Source organism: Scleropages formosus, chromosome 6 (assembly GCF_900964775.1).
Source record: "Scleropages formosus chromosome 6, fSclFor1.1, whole genome shotgun sequence".
NCBI classification, from domain to species: domain Eukaryota; kingdom Metazoa; phylum Chordata; class Actinopteri; order Osteoglossiformes; family Osteoglossidae; genus Scleropages; species Scleropages formosus.
Window position 1 is genome coordinate 22,855,158 of NC_041811.1, and position 20,711 is coordinate 22,875,868.

Consider the following 20,711-nt stretch of genomic DNA (forward strand, 5'->3'; position numbering starts at 1 on the left):
AGCAGATTCCAGATATTAGACCTAATGCACATTGCTAGGTGAGATGATTCTCGCTCTTCAGATCATGCTTTATTCAGTATCGTTCGCTACCTGACATACCGCAGCTTACCCTGTTTTAATTCAGTTTGTTCAAACCACACACAAAGCCTTTGGCCGCTTCCCAGCCTGGCTACTCCATACAACAGCATAGGAAACAACCTCTTTTCCCCTGTCAATCATGAAGTGGCATCTTGCATAGAGCACATATCCCTTCAAATTGTTTCTGACTGTGCTAAGTACCGTCTACTTTGCCAAAGAGCTTCATGTGGAGGATGGAATATATAGGAAGGAGAACCTTGCATGGTGTAAATCCAGCCTTCTATGCACCAAATACATTCTGAATGCAATTACATGTTGCTGTTCATTTACTCTTTAAACAATATGTTTTCTCTTTCACTTTTGGTCAGCTTGGGATCTCTTCTGCAGTTGATTATATTGAAAGACTCAGTGATGACAGAACAAGAAACTTTTGTATCAGAAACACTGTTCAAAATGAGCATCGCCCTAGAGGGCTAAATACGACGTAGACGTTCGCACAGTGGAAGATGAGTGACGTGCACTCCAACGGTACTCTGAGGAATGGCACTTTGGGTTTTGTAAGCCCACATTATAGTTTTTGTAAGTTTCAAAGTGTCTTGTGTCCCATAAAATAGTAATTGATATCTCAAAGGCTCACATGTGTTTGTGTTTGAAATGAACACTTCAGGTCCTACAGAAACTTCTTGCTTTTCTGTCTCATACAACTGACCACAGTAAAAGATTTGGCACTGTTGATGTTTTGAGGCTTGATGAAAATCAGCTAAATTTACTCATTCACTATCTTTAATCACATGTCCAAGACTGGTTTGTGGCAGTTCAGAGCCCATTCCAGAAGCACAGGGCATAAGGCTCTGTATGGTACACCATGGATATGATGCCAGTCCATTGGAGGGTAGCCACATGCGCACAGTCACTCACTGCAGCCAGAATAGAATCACCAAACTATCGGAAATGGATCATTTTGGAGTGTGGGAAGAAACCAGAGCACATGGAGGAAACCCATACAAACAAAGGGAGAGCACGCAACTCCTTGGTGTTGTGAGGCAGCAGCAGTATCTGTTGCACCACTATCACCCAAGTTAGGTAGATTGTTTTCTAAAACTGATCTATTTTTCTTCAACAAAAGTTTTTTTTTTTTTTTTAATACTCATATCCCCAAATTTCCATTCATCTAAGTCGGGTATAAATGTAGCTAGACTGGTAAACTGTATGGAAAATATTACGAAATGTTAACCATCTACATTGTCTATCGTTATCTTTGGCCGTGTCTCTGATTTCATATTTTCATTATTATTGCCCATTACATTAAGGTAATATGGAAGTAGTAGACACTAAAGACTTTTTTTTTAATTACTTATTACTTGAAATCAACTAAAGGACAAAGATAGTGAGATTAATGAATTCAGAAGTACCATCTTTGCATCATCAGCAGGGAACAGAAAGCAACAGTAAAAACTGAATCCACCTAAGGTAGGTGGGTTTTACTGCTCTCATGTGGTAACAGTTAGTGGGTTTATGCTTTGTATTGTATACAATGCAATGCAATTGCAGTAGCCCAGCGAAAAAGACACATTTATTACAAAATACAAAAATCTTCAGTTTAGGAAGGAAAACTATTATGATCAGATCACTTGTAACACTAAGGATCAGTTTACAGAGGAGTGTTTTTTTGTCATGAAAAATAGATGACGTAAGTGATTGCCTTGGGAAAATATTGCTGAGCCTTATATGGCCCGGCGATGCTCCGACAAGTCGGCCTGAGCGAATTTCACGAGTTATCTCACACTGAGGGGGGCACAGTGACAGAGTGGGTTTGGCCCGTGCCTGCTCTCTGGTGGGTCTGGGGTTCGAGTCCTGGTTGGGATGCCTTACGACAGACTGACGTCCCGTCCTAGGTGTGTCCCCTCCCCCTCCAGCCCTACGCCCTCTGTTGCCGGGTTAGGCCCCGGCTTGCCGCCACCCTGCTTGGGACAAGCAGTTTCAGTCGATGTGTGTGATCTCGCATTAAGCGAGCGAGGAAGAGGTGTGCACAGGATGGGTGTTGCATGTGGTGTCAGTTTGAACAAAAAACGGAAACTAATTAATATCTGGCTGCCAATCTCACACTGGAAGATAACGATGGCCCCTGCACTCTAACCACAACCCTCCCCACCCCCATGTACACACACATATATATATATATATATATATATATTTATATATATACTCACCTAGGCACGCAGAGCACTGAAATACAGGCCTTTCTACTGCTCTTTAGCATCTCTGTTTATGCATAATTCAGTAGCCGGGACCTCAGCAACAGGAGTAGCTTTCAGTAGTGCGTTTTCCATAAGACGGAAGACAAACACCGAAGAAATGTACAGAATTCCTTCACAGGCATCAGTCCCTGTGTAGGAGATGACATAAAGTAGCTGTGCTAAGATAATAAAGAATTTAAAATACTTTTAAAAAAGGCAGCAACAGAGAAGTTTGCTGATGCCTTAACTATGGTACCTACAGTAAATAATGTATCGGGCATCTCTACCAGGTGTACAGCGGAAATTAAATGTGGTTTGAGCAGATTCAGGTGTAACATAAATTGGCCTAGTGTCCCTCCACATATCATTACAGAAATATTTTAGAAATATACAGTACAAATACAGGCATGATGGTAAATACAAATAAGACAAGGGAACACCAGCCACCGACCTCTGAGGCCGCGCTAACTGACACCGACGTTCGTCGGGTCGTAATATACAGCTCGAGATCCGTAGGATAAGGCGCAGATATATTCATTAATAGGCATGTAGATTCAGTGTAAAGATCCCTGGTACGGTTACTGCCGCTAGGACCACAGAGAACCTTCATTTATTATTTAAAAGAACTTAATAGGGCTCAGGCAGTGCAAAACTATACAGGTGTTGTGTAAGCTGCGTTGCCCTTCCTCTTGTAAATAAGAAACCCACTGTGAAGATGATTGCATTTGCCCCGTGGTGGTCTGCAGCTCACAGGCTGCTGTAGCTCAATCCCCTCGCGGAGACCCGCCGACCTTATCCCGTTTAGGAAGGTCCCAAACTTTGCGTCTTACGGGCAGCGGGCAGCATCTTGATCGGGTGTATCGAGCCGCAATGTGCCCGTCCGCTGTGTGAACCCCGAAGCAAAAGAGCTTTTTTGGTTTTTGTGGATTCGACTATAAGAATTTTTTTTGGGTGATATTTACAAGTGATGCAGACCGCTTAAGAGTCATATACATTGTGTGATATTCCCCAGAAACTGAATCCACCTTACTTTGGGCACCCAAACAGCATAATCCACCAAATAATTCAACAGGACTTCCCAGCAGTGCATGTGCATAAATTCCAACGGGCTGCAAGTACTTTTTTTCCTTTCTCCCCCCCCCCCCCCAGCTAGGGCTGTACCTGTTCCACACTGCGACTCTAGGCTGTGGGTGTCAGTATTATGTCGCGGACAATGTCAGTTGTTGCCATTCACCCAACAATGGGAAGCGCATGAGACGAAGAGAAAGGAGAGCGAACCTCCTCCTACAAGTGGCACGGGCTTTTTCTCGCGTGCTGTCCAACAACGGGTGCCTTCAGCTGGATAAATCGCTGCGCACCGTGTCCGTGATCCAGCGGTCTGCGAAGGGGCTGAGGACGGCCGCTCAGGAGCCGGAGACCGCGGTGCGGTGCGGTGCGTCGACGGGGGCTTTTTCCATGTGCCTCTGTCTGCTGGGGGGAGGGGGTGGAGGGGGGGGCTGGGCTGTCCCTGGGAGCGGCGGAGGAAACGCGAGTACCTGAGTACCTGACTGACAGGAGCAGCTGTAGCAGCAGCAGCATCAGCATCAGCAGCAGGAGGAGAGGGAGGAGGACCAGAAGCTAGCTGAGGATCAGCAGGAGGAGCGAGAGAGCGAACGGGCTCCCGGACGCAGCGCATCCGTGCCGCTGCCCACCCATCGCTTGCCCATTTGCGCCGCTCAGAGTCACAGTGCAAGAAGGGAAGCCGTCGGCAGTGACACCGTGCAGTAGAGGCAGCGATGCTCACGGTGCCTCGCTGAAAAATACACAAGCGCTGCTACAACTGCTACTACTACTGGGAGCGGTGGGGATAAAACGCATGGGGATATGTGCAGTGCGGATCCGGCTGCTACCAAACTGCTGAGTTTCACCCAACGGTAAATCAACATGTTACAGTATGTCGTCAGTGCGCGCGTTCGCGCTGCATAGCCGATGGAATGGAAATTGACACCATGTGATGTGTTAGGAAGAGGGAGGCATCCGCTATCTCGGGTTTCTTTTTTCTTTACGTTAACGTGGTCTTTCATTCATTTCTGGTCATTCGTGGCGTTGCACTTGTTTCGTGCCAGGGATGTGTGAAGCTTGCTTGGCTGTGTTACGGCGAACTTGTCTATGTGCGGTAAGACAGTGGATGACAGGTGTGTTTCCCGACCCCGGTGCAGTCATCATCAGTGCAGCACAGCTACGATGCTTTTTCTCTCTCTCTCTCTCTCTCTCTCTCTTACGGGTCCCAGTGATCATTGTCTCAGTGCGGATGCAGATTCGTGCGGTTTTACTCCAGATCCTCTGAAACATGGAATCATCAGTGTGCCCGGGCATGTAATGTTTTTTAAACCAGAAAATTCGAGCTGCAGTCTTGGGGGGGGAGTCTTCCGCAAAGTGGGATCACAATGATGTGCGGGAACTCCCGCAGGCTGCAGCCACAGTTTGCTGGGCAGAGATGCATCGGGCACGTAATTGCCTTCATTTGAAGGATACTGTCAGGAAACAGGCTGCTTGTTAAGGACCTGCTAGACTTTCTTTCAGTATTAGGCCACGTGAAGTGGAAATGTGATCATCACTGAGAACCTTTTGCCTTCCTTACTTTTGCAGCAGGCTTGTTTTGCTCCCTTACACAGGCTCCTGAACGCACATGGAAAAAACATTAATAATTTATTCTAATACTCTGTTCAAGGTAAGACCGGCGTCGCACGCCCTGGACTCAAGTGTCACTCAACCTTTTGTGAAGTCGTTTGCCTTTCAGATGGAAACCCGTCACGTACAGCAGTTAATTACCGCACTGCAACAAGATCTTTCTGGATAGATAAATGGATAATGTGCACCTGTTGGGAAGGAAGGCATTCCCAGAAGAAATGTCGTGTAAGAAAAGATCCCCAAATGACATTGTACGAAGATGAATGCAAAAGAGCCAAGAAGTGGTTTTTCAACCTGTGATCATAGGTGGTGCTGAATGGACAGCTCTTGACACGGGCGGCTTTGAGACAGCTTTTGACTGTCCCAATCATACCCCCATGCATTGCCATGGAGCACACCCAGCTTTACACATATCGTCGTCCGCAACTGATGAGCTTGTTTAATGGGTCCGACGGGTCGTTTGGTTCCCGAACCACATGAGTCAAATATTACAATTTAATCTCCTGAAAAATAACTGCGTGTAGATGAGGAGCAGTTGCCATTAGGCTATGATGTCATCTTTGCTGGTCAGTAATGGAGGGATGGAGATTGATTTTAAACTGCAGTTGCTAGGCAAGCTTTAGAATCCTTGAAGCTTGATTTCTTTTTAATGGCCATATACATGCTGGACATGTGAAGAATAAACAATGTAGCTGAGCGGCACACAGTTACAACATGTTGCACTGCAGATTATTATATTGGATTGGACTTTCATTGACCGCTCCTGGTTGGTTACATTAAATTGTCAATGTGTGATGTTTGGAAGGGGGTGCAAAGGATCAGAAAAAGGAGGGAAGCAAATAAAGAGAAGAAGTAAAAGGAAGAAACTGTGGTAGTTACTGGGAGGTTATTTCTTCATGTGTCTTGGGAAAACCTGTCCCCTGCTGCCCATGCGTTGTCAGGAAAGCAAGAGAGGAAGGTGTGAAAGACTTTTTCATCAGAGATTGCATGGGTCTTATCTGAGTTCCGTACACAGAGGTGCTCATCAGAAGGGCAAATGTGCAACTTCTGGCCTTTGCGTTTACAATATCGGCACTTTGGACTGTTACTATAACATAGTATAATATAAGACTGTGCCCTGTGTGCAACTCTGATACCACACGGGTTGACGACGGGAAGGGTGTTCACCCTGCAATCACAAATCTCCGCTGCTCTGAGCAGTAATGGATCAATAATAATAGCCTACACTCTGACTGATGTGGACAAAGGGGTGCACACACACACACACACACACACACACACACACACACACAAATTGACTTGTTTCCATTAGCCAAAGCTCGACAGCTGTAAACAGCACACATTTGTAAAGACACAAAGACAGTGTAAATGGTCTGTCTGAGGAACTGTAAAATGTAATGCATGCATTGTTGCAGACCAGGGTAGCCTTGTGTTACTCTGCTTTGCACACGAGAGAAGCAAAAAATCTTGGAAGCCGTGCATATTAGTGATAGCATTTTGTTTGTAATATGTCTATTTCAGTGTAGTAATGAGCGCAGAGCAGATGTTCTTGTTCTATCTGCACAAGAATAATTGAGACTAATGAAAGGGCATATTTGCTATGCTGCACTGGAGACTTCTTTTTTTTTTATGCCAAATAGCGTATTAAAATACATTATGGATCTTTACAGAGATACTCCAGAACTTTCCAGTTCGTGCCAGACCTCAGTTAATTTGGCGTGGAGGGTTTTATCTCATCAGAGTAGATACGTTTTCTAGGGGGGGTGTGATTAGGCAAGGGCTTGCTGGCCACCGAGACGTCCTCAGAACTAGAACCTCAAACACAATAAAGGAGACAGTTCTGGCTGGCAGACGCTGTCCGTCACAAAATGACTTCATGCCTAATTCAATCAGGGCCTCCGTCTCAGCTCGGCACTTGTCCAGGCCCGGCCGGACAGAGCGCAGCACCGTGATGTCAGGAGACAAGGAAGCGGCTGCGTGAAGTCTGTGTATGTGCGGCAGGGCTGGAGAACTTGAGTCAAAAGCACTTCCTTCAGCATTCACCGCTACCTTGCTCGCCTTCTCCACCCACTTCAGACCCTCGCAGTCCTCCGTGAGATGAGTTGTGGTGATGATCCGTTTGTTTTTCAGCTCCGCCTCCGAGGACCTGGGATGCAGGCGTGGCGAATTCAGCCGGAAGCATTATGGGTCCGTGGAGTTGGTGAGTCTGCCTTGTATTTTTTTCCCGCTGGCGCTTGACTTTGGTCTCCGGTAGACGTTTGTGCGGTAGGACGGATGAGGGCACGTTGTCTCCACTGGGTGTGGTGAGCCGTTTGTCCTCCAGCAGCAAGAGTCCAACGCTTTTCATTTTCAGCGGGACACAGTAAAGGTGTAAAGAACACAGAGAATGATATCATAAAGCAAGGTGTGAATTTCACACAGAACGGAACTATCTTTGACCGACTGAGTCACTTCAATGAAAATAAATGAACTAGCTGCAGCTCTGTGAAGATATGTGCAGCAGCACTGAAAAAAAGACAAGTTTTTCCTTTCGTTTTATGAAATGTGTTTGTAACTGTGGTCATTTTAACTGTGATGGGATTTTTTTTTTTTTTTTTTGGAAATACCAGGAATAAACGAAATACTTTTCTGGCCTTGGTGTGGTGAAACATACTGTCATTTTTCTTGTGGTAGGGTGTATGGGTGCAGAGAGAAAATGCAGTAAAACAGGCCATATAACGTTACTATTAGCTCTTTCTAAATTTTGCCAGTCCAAGTAAAGCCGTCATTTACAGATAAACTAAAATAAGCCACACCCAGCTGTCACTTCCTGAATAAAGCAGAGTGTGGCTTTGTTCACAAGCTATCACCTGAAAAATGAATGATTACCGCTCACCAAAAAAAAAAAAAACTACATAGCATGTATTGTTGTTTTCAGACACAAGATATACAGTAAGCCATAGGCAGCAGTCATAACCATAATGGAAAAAATGCTAGAGCTTAATGTTTGGTTAAGAATGAACTGAGACCATACCGTACTTCTGCAGTTAGTGTCAAATTATTCTTAAGTGCTTTACTGTTGACCGCCCTAATATATCTTAAAATAACGTGACGTGTGAAACCTTCGGTTAACGCATTAAAGTTCATAACCTATTTTTAGTATTGCGAAGTGCAAGGGCCAAGTAGCAGCTGTACATGCAACTTACTGTGCATCTAGTGAGCATTTGTTCCATTTCCCAAACATGTGGTACAACAGCACGCCAGCTCTGCGCAAGCCTTTCCCAGACTCGCCTTGACTGCCCTGCCGTTCCCTCCAAGATCAACAGCGAGTCCTCCCCTAGACCAGCCTTTAGTTCCGCTGAGCAGCACCGCTTTCAGGAAGCTTAATGCACCCTCCATCTGTACGAAAACTTCCAGCGCTGACTGGCAAGCACCTTCTCAACAGCCGCTATCCAGGAAGTGAAAGGAGCGCGGCAATCTGTAACGCACGGTCCGTCTTAAAGGTTCACGGAGAAAAGGAAAGCCAGCCGAGGTCTTGCGGTTCAGGTTTTGTTCCCGTTGTAATGTTTGACTTGACTTACGGTACTTTCCAGGTTATGTTTCCGATGGAGCCGAGTACTAGAGATGTGACTGTTGAAAGTAACGAGACGTACAGTCGAGCAGTCAAAGCTTAGTGATTCTTTCTTACTTTCTGCTGCATAACTGTCTGCTGGCCATTTATTTTGTTTTGTTTTTGAGTCAGGTCACTGCTTGTATAGTACTAGTACATAAGGTGCCGCTCTTTAATTCCGTCTCCTTCGTTGTACTCCAAATATGTGCACGCCCTACAAAGTAATATAGCAGGGCCAAATCCATGAATGCTGCAGGAGCTACCCAAGTGGACTGTCAGTGTGGGACGTTTCTTTATCTAGATGGGCATTAGAGCAACAGTTGATGAAAGAAATGAGAAAAGAATGCAAGTGTAGTTAATTGAGTTGGTCACACACATATTCTTCTTCGTAGCATGCATTTGCGAGCTGAATGCTAAATGGGAGTTGAAATGGTACCCTTCATGAAAGCGTGCATGTTGGGTGTTCTTGGACTAAGTCCAAACATGGCGTGATTATATTGCAAAACAGATTTGTGACAAATTTGCTGCTTTTTATTTGGAGTACTATTCCATAAATAGTTGCAAAGAGGTAAAAAGCAAAGTGGCTTTGCAAGTGCAACATTTTTTTTTTAAAGCCAGTATCCATATTTATATATAACATTAACTTAATAAACATTAATTTTATGTCTGCGAGTTTGATTTTACTTGAAGATGAAATTTTCCAGTAGTATCGTAATTAAAATGTGTGTGAGTGACAGAGGGAGTGTGTTCCACTGATGTATGGATGAGTGACCCAGTGTAAGTAGTGTATCTAGCAGTGTAAGTCACCACGGTGAATAAGGTGTGTGGGCTGATAACACTACACAGAGTTCATTGGAAGTCACTTTGGAGAAAAGTTTCAACTAAATAAATAAATGTAAATATGGATTTTACTGCACATACAGTAGCCATAAAATGCTTCTGTTTTTGTTCAGAACCAGTGATAGGCTGTATATGAAATGCAAGTAACTGAAGAGTAATTTGAATTAGTTATGGTATGCTTTAAGTTGGCATTTCTGCAATTTTTGCCAAGGGCGGAATAGACTAACCCAAGGGAAGTTAGCGTTCAGGTATTAACCATTTTCATGAAAATCCACCACAGTTCTGAAAATGTTTATTAGTACTGTTACTTTTGTTGTGAGCAATGAAAAAACTGTCCTTATATCAATGCTTTGCACATCATAGATGTGGCATATGTGAGTAAGAGCACTTAACAACAGATCTTTTCAGTCGTGCAGACATGAATGCGGGTCTTGTTAAGAAATCCATCAGCCCATCAGTCATTCTCTGGGCTCTTACTGTACAGACACAGTCACAGACTCGGCAACATGAGCTGTAAAGCAGGATCCATTGAGAACACCTCTGCTCCCTTTGCATCATAAAAGGCTGAGCCATGGGGTACAAAAGACCACAGGGCTCTCATTAAAGCAAAAGAAGATCCTTAAGAGGAAATTGAATTCACAAAATACACATAGGAATCAGAAAAATCAATATACAGTGCTAGAGCGTGATAAACGGCAGAGCTGCCGTGTCGTGGACTTCAGGGCGTTAGAATGCGGTGGTGGACACCCAGGGAGATCGCTCGCTGCTCAGCTTTAGCGGGGGCCGTCTTCCGTCCGCACCGCTCGCCTCTCCGTTTCCCACCTCCTAGCACGTCCCCAAAGTGCAGATCTGAAGGAGATTCGCTGAAGAGCAAATTGTTTTCGGGAGAGCGAGTCTCCTCTGTTTATCTTACATCAGTGCTTGCATGGATTTGTTTGTCGGTTTCTCTGTGGCCTGGTGCCATGCGCTGTGATGTGGGGGATGCCATATTTCAGTCTATTTATATATTTCTTTATTTTTCCAGCTACCATTTTTTTCTTCTCTCGGTAGCATTCAAATTTGGGCAAGGTATGGAGAAGGCTACTTAAAATTCACTTTTCAGTCATCCATCTTCTGATCAAAAGATTTTATTGCATCAAATTTAATTACATTTAAACTGTACTGGCATTAAATGATTCGGCGCTAGGAACTGAATAATACGGTCATTAAAGCTGATCCCTGTGCATTGAATCTGCTTGTTTCTCCAATTCACATGTAATAGCTGGCGGTTGTTTTCAGACTGGAAGTGAGTGGCGGAACCGGTTACTCTGATTGATTCGCGGGGGCGGTTTTATTAAGAAGCGCTTTCAGCCACGGCTTCATTTCCCACAGGGAGGGATTTTGCAGTTGTCGGATCTGAGCCTGGTGTGGAACATTGGTCTTGACGGAAGCATGGCTGCAACTACAGCCATTCGTGTTTTTTATTTTTTTTTTTGTTCCTCCTTCCCCTGTTTTGCTCTGACAGTGAAGCAACTTGTGTGTTCTGGCACTATCCATACTCTTATGAGATCTGAAATGGGAAAGATTAAGCCACACGGAACTGGCCGCTTCCTGGGATTGCTAGCGGATTCCTGAATGCTGCACTTGGTGGATGGAGAAGGCATTATTCTTACCGTTTCAACAAATGCATGTCCTATATAAGACCTTCTGTGCTATATATGTGTGCATCATGCATTAGAGTTGGAAATGCAGACATGGCTACAGTGGCAACTGGGTTTGAAAGCTCCAACTTTGACAGAATTACGTGAAGGCTACTGAAGAATGCATTACTTTCTCTGTTCACATCTGGTTTAGCTGCTTGCAGATTTTGAAAGAAATGTACTATAGTCTTTCTAGGGAGTCAGAATAGCATTTAGCTATCGTATCGTTCACTTTTTTTACCATTACTGCTAGTGGAACACTGTGCTAATCGTGAACAGTTTTCCGAGGCAGCTGTGATTGTTGACATCAGCAGTCGCACTACAGCGACTCTCTCACCTAAACAATTAGCGTACTGATAGTGAAAGGGCACGAATTCTAGAAAGAAGACTTGGACCTTAGTTTTGATGTGGCTGCGACACAGCACCGACTGTGCAACCCCTTGGTTTGCACCTTTAGCTGCGGAGAGTTCTGGGAATAAATTACATTTACATTTATTCATGTAGCTGACACTTTTGTCCAAAGTGACTTGCAGTGTCAAATTACTTACAATTATTTACCTATTTATGCTGCTGGGTAATTTTTGTTGGAGTAACTGACAGTAAGTACCTTGCTCAGTGGTACAACAGCTGGAAGTGGGATTCAAACCTGCAACCTTTGGGTCCAAGTGCAGTAGTTCTAAACACTATGCTAGCAGATTAAAAACCCAACTTGGAGTAAAAGGACAAGTACAAAGTTTATTAATAGAGAATGCTCATAAAATCAACCCTGAGTTGGTTAGGGAAACTCTGACTCCCTGTTCCCTTAAAACAATAGTTGGAATGCTGAAAGGTTAAAGAATAGCCCATACACGTGCGGTAAATCGAAATCCCAATGTGACAACCTTCAGGGCACAGCACAGTTCATCCAAGAAAGCAAATCGTGGAGCTACACAACAAAATTGTGATCCACTTACAAAAACGGTGTACAAGGGAACATGGCTCCATCTACTGATTTAACAAACCCAAAGCGACTTACAATGTTAATGTACATACAAATATTTCCCATTCATGCATCTGGGTAATTTTTCTTTGAGCATCTTAGGTTAAGTACCTTGCTCAAGGGTACTACAACCAGAGATGAAGCTTGAACCTGCAACCTTTGGGTCCAAAGAAAGCAGTTTCAACCGCTACTCAACAAGCTGCCAACCAAATACATAGTTAAGACAACACATAACAGGTGAATTTAAACCAGCTACTCGCATAAAACCGCACCTTTCCAGCAAAGCGACAGAGCTGGCAGGCTGATTATGAGGATGCTCCTCAAAGAACCAAACTTACTAAAACAGCATGAGGAGCCTCATTTAAAAAAAAACAGTATTCGTTTAAATCCCAGCTCTGCCTATCTGAAACACGCATTTATTAGTTATAAAAGAAGTAGAATCCTAAAGAACAGTGGTTAGCATTTGTTAATTTAGATTACACTTTTCTCCAAAGTGACTTACCACTATTTACACGGCTGGCTAATTTTACTAGAGCAATTTAATATAAGTACCTTGTTCAAGAGTACTACAACTGGAAGTGGGATTGAAACCTGCAGCCTTTGGGCCCTAACTCAGCTGCTCTAACCACTGCTTTACCAGCTATACCCCAGTCACACCTAGTTCTGTTCAGTTCAGTTCAGAGGACAAGATACAGTCTGTAAAAACACAGACACCACTGTACTGCAACAACCAGCAGAAACAGCCAACAGCATAACAATACAACATACCATCGTCACAAACCACTGAGTCCACAGATAAATTAAAAAAAAGGGAAAGCATACCACACAGACTGCAATTCCAGTCATCCGGCAAATCTCCAAATATCACACTGTACCCTGTAAAACAAACAATTCCGTAAATTATAAGCATAACAAGCCAAAATCGGCACGCTTGAGCACAAGGTTAAAATAATACGCAAACAAGTCAACTTACCCATAGAGTTTTGAAAGAATAACTTTAGTCCAGCACGCCATAAGAAAAATAAACTGTCAGAACCCAAGGTGTCCCGGACTACGCCTAACCCTAACCCTGATCCTTTTTATGAAGCTCAACGCTTCTACGCGAACCCATCGCCCCAGTCCCACAAGGTACATTGACCTTAGTCCTCAGTCCTCTACTTTAGTTCTCACATTAGGTCTGATGTCCATGATCGTCACACATTTTCTGTCCATTACCCGTGTTTTCTGAAGATATGACAAATAGAGCAACTTACAGTGCCAAGTATCCTCAGCATAAAAGGCATGATTTTCAGTTTCCTTTAGTTAGAAAAGGATACTGCTCTACATTACATCTAACACTTCTCTCCAAAGCAACTTACATTTTTTCATCCATTTATAAAGTTGGATAATTTGTACTATATCAGTCCAGGGTAAGTACCATCCTCAAGCATTTTACAGCGGGAGGTGGAGTTGAAATCTGTGTCCTCCTAGTGAAAGACAGCAGAGCTATCTACTACATGGCCTACTGCGCCCTAAGTATAGTTAGCCCAGTTGACACTTTCATCTAATTTTGTGAATCTGAATGGCCGCAAGATGAGGGCTCTGTGACTGTGAACACAATGGAATCTGAATTCACTTCAGGGACAGAGGCTGCTGAAATATTCACCCTGGAGAAAGAAAGAAAGAAATCCCTGTTGAATCAGTACGATGCTCAGTGTGGGAACTTGCCAAGTCTGGGTGCTACAAAACCCACTTATGCCCCTTGTAATGCCAAAAAAGGGTTCACCCCTCCTTCTCCAACTCCGCAGTATCTAGATCTGAAATAATAGGAACAATAGAAATGTCTTTCCTGCTTGGTGAAAAGCATGACAGCTGTCAAAGGCTTTATATTTAATTGCTTTTCCTCCAACAGTAGTTCCCAGTGCACACAAATCTTAAGATAAACAGAAAAAAAAGATGCACATTCCTCCAAAAACCAAAAAATGGTTTTATGAAATAACACAAAGACTAATATAAAAAGTAGTGTTATTTTAATTAATAAGCTGCATAATTCTGATTTTCCAAAGTAACAGGTATCATTTGTATTGTGAAGATATCTATGTTTATAAAAGTTGTCAAATGGCAAAGCACACAGCTCTAATCACTGAAAAAAGTGCAAAGCTGCTGGAAATCTCGTTAAATTAGGGGCCCTTACATTCTAAATATCATTTACATTTTACATTTACATTTATTTATTTAGCAGACACTTTCAGTAGTAAATAACTCATCTTTTGGGCCAAACTTGGTAAACCCAGTCTAGATGCATACTGACTACCAAGAATTCTTGTCTTTGACTGGCCAATTTAAATAAAGAATAGAAACATAATTTTTAGAAAATAGCTTCAAATATAACAGTGAAGTTATTCCTCTTCCTATGTGCTCTCACTCACTGTGATAGTGCAGTATCAATTACAACTGAAATGTTAAAATAATTTGTATATTTTTCACTGTCTACCTATATTATATTGTAATCATACTGTTAGGGTGATGACAGTTGTTATTTCTTTACATCCTTCATATTGTATATTACTTGTCCGTTGTGTTGGACCCTTCATAATACATCCCTGTTAGCCAATGCATCTATATTTGAGCACACAAGTAGAAATGTTATCAAATATTTAAGCACAGCTTCTGCATGGAACATTTGAACATATTTTAGTATTGTGACAATTGGAAAATAGTGGGTTACACTGGACATACGGGTCCAGATGCAAATAATATAACCAGGCACTGTATGCAATGCCTCCTAAGGCTTCTTTTTATCTTTCTGAACAAGCGAAAATGAAAGGACGTTGGAGCTGGTTCCCTTAATCAGGCTCAAATTTTGAAATCTATGGTCATCCCACACAACACTGTGATGTTCACAGCATGTTTGCCTTCTGTTTAGTCCTTAGTCTACAAGAGCAGACAAAACAGAAAATAATTTATAGTCAAATTTGAGTAAAACAGAAATTCAGATATAAAGAAGATATTGCTGTTAATTATGTGATGTTTTATCTTATTTGCATATTTATCGTACTCCCCCGTCTTCTTCAAGACTGCATGCTGACTTGCAACAAGACAGATACAATTAATTGGAAAACCCTTCTCTCCATTATTCTCAAGATGCACTCATGACTATTTGGGGACTCGTTCTATTATATACCGTAGGAAAACTGCTTTTAAATTTTAATATTGCGCTTCTGTCAAAACATGATGTTAAGCCAATGCCATGGGGAGTTAATGCCTAATAATCTTTCATTTTAAAGGTTAAACTTTTTTCACTTCACAAACACAAGTTTAAAGCTAAATTCAATTGGTAAGTTGAATAAATACATGACACGTGTGAAAAGCTATAAATATTCTACCTTGCTGCCTATCTAATGCTTGATTGAATTGTACTAATAAGGTATAAAGTAGGAAAATGAAAAACATCTTAAGAATTTGATTTTATTTTTATGGGGGAGGGGGCATGGTGGCGCAGTGGGTTGGACTGGGTCCTGCTCTCCGGTGGGTCTGGGGTTCAAGTCCCGCTTGGGGTGCCTTGCAACAGACTGGCGTCCCATCCTGGGTGTGTCCCCTCCCCCTCTGGCCTTACGCCCTGTGTTGCCGGGTAGGCTCCGGTTCCCCGCGACCCCGTATGGGACAAGCGGTTCAGAAAATGTGTGTGTTTTATAGTGGGAAATTATTATTAATGGTGTGTAGTATGCCTTGTCACAGTGGCCCAGAGCCTTGGGAGCCCTGGACGTAAAGCGTAAACTGTGGATGGGACTCCAGTCTCCAGCACAGGGAAATCAAACACATACCCGTTCACATACTATGGGCAGTTTGGAGTCATCTGAAACACTTTGGACTTTGCGGGGGATTGGAGCACCCTGAGAAAAGCAGCATGAACACAGGGAGAGCAAGAAAATTCTACACAGCTTAAACGAGGACTCGATTAACTCTGGTCCTTTCAACTTTATGCCATTGAACACACACACACACATCATCTGAAACCGCTTGTCCCATATGGGGTCGCAGGGATCCGGAGCCTAACCCAGCAACACGGGGCAAAGGGCCGGAGGGGGAGGGGACACACCCGGGACGGGACGCCAGTCCATCACAAGGCACCCCAAGCAGGACTCGAACCCTAGACCCACCAGAGAGCAGGACCCGGTCCAACCCAACACGCCACCGCGCCACCACACCCCCCTTATGCCATTGAATTTGAACAGGTTTTTTTCTCCATTCTAATATATGAATGGAACCTGCCAGATAAAAAGTGATACTGGGATTGGTTAATGTCATTTTTTGCACATAACATAAAATCTCAGCTGGGACGTGAAGCACCCCAGTCTGCGGGAAAGCGCTCTATCGGTTCTCAGTGAGAGGACTGGGCCACTGAGTGCTCTTGTAGCAGCGAGGTTAATGCTACCAGGCAGCCAGTTATTGTCTAATGACCTGGGCTTTAGCCAGCCTGACGTTCTGAATTAAAACAAACTACTCCACTCATAAAGCGACTCGAAAAGAACAACTCTCCCTTTCTCCACGGGAGGGAATATTTCCTTCTGACAGAAGAAAAAGGGGACCAGGAATCACGCACGAAGATCTCCTGCAAAACAGCTTTGCTGGAAACGAAAAGGGCAGCAATGCCGATGATAATGGCGGCGATAATGGCGACGACGATCACAATTGCGCGGATTGTAATAATAGTAGCTCAGGCGCGAGGCTCTTATTTGAGAGTTAGTGCCATCTGCTTCATACCCTGGGCTGCACGGGAGGCGTCGGGGAAGGCGGGCTGTGGGGCCGCTCCAGCCAATGGCTGCGCAGCTGAGCTCTGAAGTCACCAATGGGGAGAAAGCAAAAGAGTTCCGGCTTCAATTTGTGGGTCACTAGAACAGACCGCAGTCTGTCGCAGGATAATAACACGCACTCGTTCCCACTGAGGGCAATTTACAGTTACCAGTTCATCTGAAGCACACCTTTCGGCACCCGGCGGAGAGGCACGCGAACGTGGGAGAACATGCAAACTGCACACAGACTGAGCCGCATAACCCGCAGCCCAGAAGCACCGAGGGCACCTGCGAGACCCACTCTGAGTCTGTGGGCTCGTGCTGCCCCGCACGTGCCAAACGATGTTGTAACGTGTCATTGGGACCCCCGGTTCTGGTGAAGACGTCTCTGGCACTTTCTTTAATTTCTTTCAGAAAACTTAATGGTTCTCGGTTCTCAGACCAAGATCGCGACACTCGAGAGCCAGAGTGCGGCCGCAAGGCAATCGATACGACCGAACAACGCGCCCGACTGACAAAACAGCTCACGAGAACTACAAAAAAAAAGCAAGCCTTTGCTTTCACTTGCAGAGAAAACCTAATGAAGAAAAACAGCTTTGCTGAAAAATAACACCGAAAATTTGCCGTATGCAAAACATTATGTGGCCTTAGACTTGTTGTTAACCCCTAAAGGTGCTCATGGCATGCGCTTTTCCCACAAGAAAATAGTACAGTAATGTATAATGTAATGTATGTATAAAACACATACTGAATAAATGCTTTTTGCATTAAGTATTTTTTCCTAACTTGGGAATGATTACAGAAAGTGTGTTTGCCAAAAAGGATCTTCCCCACTCAATTGTACTTCCCAGCTCCTCAGAGCTTTTGGTCTTGGCGCATCTCTGCTTTCTTTGTGTTTACGCAGCTGCAGCAGATGGTTTCTTGATGCCTAAGGTCGTAAGAGACCGAATCATTAGTAAAAGTTGCCCTGATGGCCTGTAAATTTCTTGAATTCTTACATTTCGTTTTGGCACGCATACCCTAGTATTACTCTCCCTTCAGCGAATTGGTGAGTTTGTTATTATCGTTACGGGTGACAGTGGTGCCTCCCACCTCCAGGGCTTTGGGTTCTAACATGGGTTCCTTTGGGTGCTCTGGTTTCCTCCCATAAACCGAAAAAGTGTTTCAGGTTTGTCAGTATCTTTAAATTGCATGTGATATGTCAAATTGTCAGTGACTGTTTGCTTAGATGCCCTGTAATTGACTGGCATCCCATCTAGCGTGTACCCTGCTTCACACCCTATGTTTCTGAGATAGACTCTGAACTGCCACAAAGCACTAGTTAAAGGTAATGAATGTAAAGTGAATAAAATACATTTGTTTTATGCTGAAATCCACGATAATATAAAATATGAATAAAATATTTCTGTGTACACAATAAAATAATATATACCCGTATACACCTATTTTTGTATGCATGTATGCAGATGTATGTGTATTATAGACAGCTCAGGCATGTGACCGCGAACATAATAATCATTCCTTTGAAGGAAGGTAATCGGAATCAGATGAGACAAATCAGACATGAAGCAAATCAACAGATATTTGAGTTGGCAGTAATACCAATTATATTTAGGTGTTCTATTCATAACTCTGTTGTTGCATCCCACTCTACTCAAGGGCACTCTTGGGGGGGGTTACACTGTAAATAGTTGTCATTAGAATGCTTTTAAGATGGGTAATTAACATGGTTGTTCAACCAGTGAGTGGATTGTGTGACAGTACTGGGGTGAGCGCTGTCAGTGTGCTTCGCAAGACTGGCTTGAGGCTCCTGCCAAAAGAGCAAGTTCCTTGTGATGGAGCAGTTCCTCCACATAATATAGACTATAAAAGTTTGTGTTGTTTATAATATGGTAAAGTGAAGAGAATATTGCGGAATGTACGTAATGCTGTTACGTTAGAGAATATACAAACTGTAACTGCGGATATATCTAAGAGTGTGTTTTTCCGAGAAAGAATGCATGTCTTAATCTTGGGTTAAATGGAAGCAGAGACAAAGATGGAAAAAGAGCAGCTGCGGGAGTTTGAGTTGTACTATTAGGAGGAATCCGTCGAAAATGGATGATGTGAATGATATGAACCTGAGCTAAGTGAAGCAAGTATGAAGCTGTTTGTATTTTAAATTATTGAACTGCTATTCTGTTTATTTTGAATATACTTGTCTGTTACCTGCTCAGTGAAATTGCTGAGGCCGCAGTTTATTGTACATACTGTACTTACTTCAGCAGAAAAAACGGAAAAGAGGAGAAAGAACAACATAAAGAAGAGTGTCGCTGTTAAGACCATTGTTGTAGTTGTCTACTAGTGGTAGTCTTAAGTTTGTATATAGTCGTTGTTGCGACATTTGCTGGAAAAAATGTCCCAAGACGCCCAGCGGATGCCTGAAACCGCGGATAGTCCCAAACTCTATAATACATACTGTTTTTTGCTATACAGAAGAAAGCAGAAAACTAAGGATCAATGCCCAGGTCCTAAAAAGTACAGATTTTTTAAAAAAAAAAGTTTTTTTTATTAAAAAAAGGGGCTTACTGGAACACAAGCACTGCAATACCGCGACAGTCGATCTGATAACTGAGACGCTACTAAGTGACTAACGGGCGGGTAACGTATACAGCGAATACGCTGGACAAAGGGATGATTCACGTCCCGGGTGGGACCGCACGAGATTTCATGACGCTAATCAGAACGGCGCACAATTTAAAACTTATGAATTGTTTATATCTGTAATTTTCCGTTAAATATTTTCGGAAACCGGGTAACTGAACCCGCGGATAAGGGGGACTACTTGTCATCCAAAACTGATCATAACAGCATTATTCAAGGCACAAGGAAGGTACTTGGCTCAGCAGGTAGTGATGTTTGGACTCTTGGTTGTTGTCCACCTCTAACATCAACGCAGATGTAAGCTGTAGCATGTAATATTCAAGATTCTGGAATTCATAAGTCTGCTTCTAAAGAAAAAAAAAACAAATTCCTTGATGATAGGCAGAAAAATAAAATACTGTATGTACTGTCTGTCAAATTGCTTAATTTTGCTCTGAGTAATAAAGGAAGGCTCATGAGATCATGGTATTTGCACCCAACAGTAAAATTTAATGCAGTGCTGCCTGGCTTATCATGTAGTTTCGAGTTTGCTCATTCTCCTTGGTTCTTATAATACTGACGGTCATTTACTTTTGCATTAAATACTTTTGGATCTTTGCATCATGCCAGAATTTTCTCATGCAGGTCAGGTCTTGGGTATAGCAGTAAATTTCAAACAACATTGTTAATGAACAATGTCTTATATTACATTTATTTATTTAGTAGATGCTTTTCTCCAAAGCAGCTTCTAATGAACTCTATGTAGTGTTATCAGCCCACATACCTTATTCACCAAGGTGACTTACACTGCTAAATACACTACTGACAATGGGTCACACATTCATACATCAGTGGATGACACTCTGTCTTTCTGTCACTCACACACTATGGATGAACCTGAACAGCATGTTTTTGGACTGTGGGAGGAAACCAGAGCACTGAGGGGCAACCCACACAGACATGGGGAGAACATGCAAGCTCCACACAGACTGAGCAGGGGTCAAATTCACATCCTCTAACACCACTGGTGGTGTGAGACAGCAGCACTACTTGCTGTGCCACTATGCCCTCTTGCTTTATTAATGGATGTGCTGACATTCAATGAGCAGTTATAGATAGCTAATGACAATGTTAGGCTAGTTTGTGTACACACACAGTCTGAACCACTTGTCCCATATGGGGTCACAGGGAGCCAGAGCCTAACCCAGCAACACATGGCGAAGGGCTGGAGGGGGGGGGACACAC

The 20,711-nt window shown here is 43.3% G+C and overlaps 1 protein-coding gene across 5 annotated transcripts in view; it reads left to right on the top strand.

Annotated features, from left to right (window-relative positions):
• The window catches only part of garnl3 (GTPase activating Rap/RanGAP domain like 3), a 97,516-nt gene that overhangs the window by 18,345 nt on the left and 58,460 nt on the right, over positions 1-20,711 (top strand). For 4 of the 5 annotated variants that reach the window (XM_018740469.2, XM_018740472.2, XM_018740470.2 and 1 more), the window contains exon 2: positions 7,116-7,185. In XM_018740469.2, the coding sequence (XP_018595985.1) occupies positions 7,116-7,185 (70 nt within the window). Of the gene's footprint in view, positions 1-4,167; positions 4,229-7,115; positions 7,186-20,711 lie in introns of those variants that run through there. The other variant, XM_018740471.2, reaches the window with a different exon arrangement.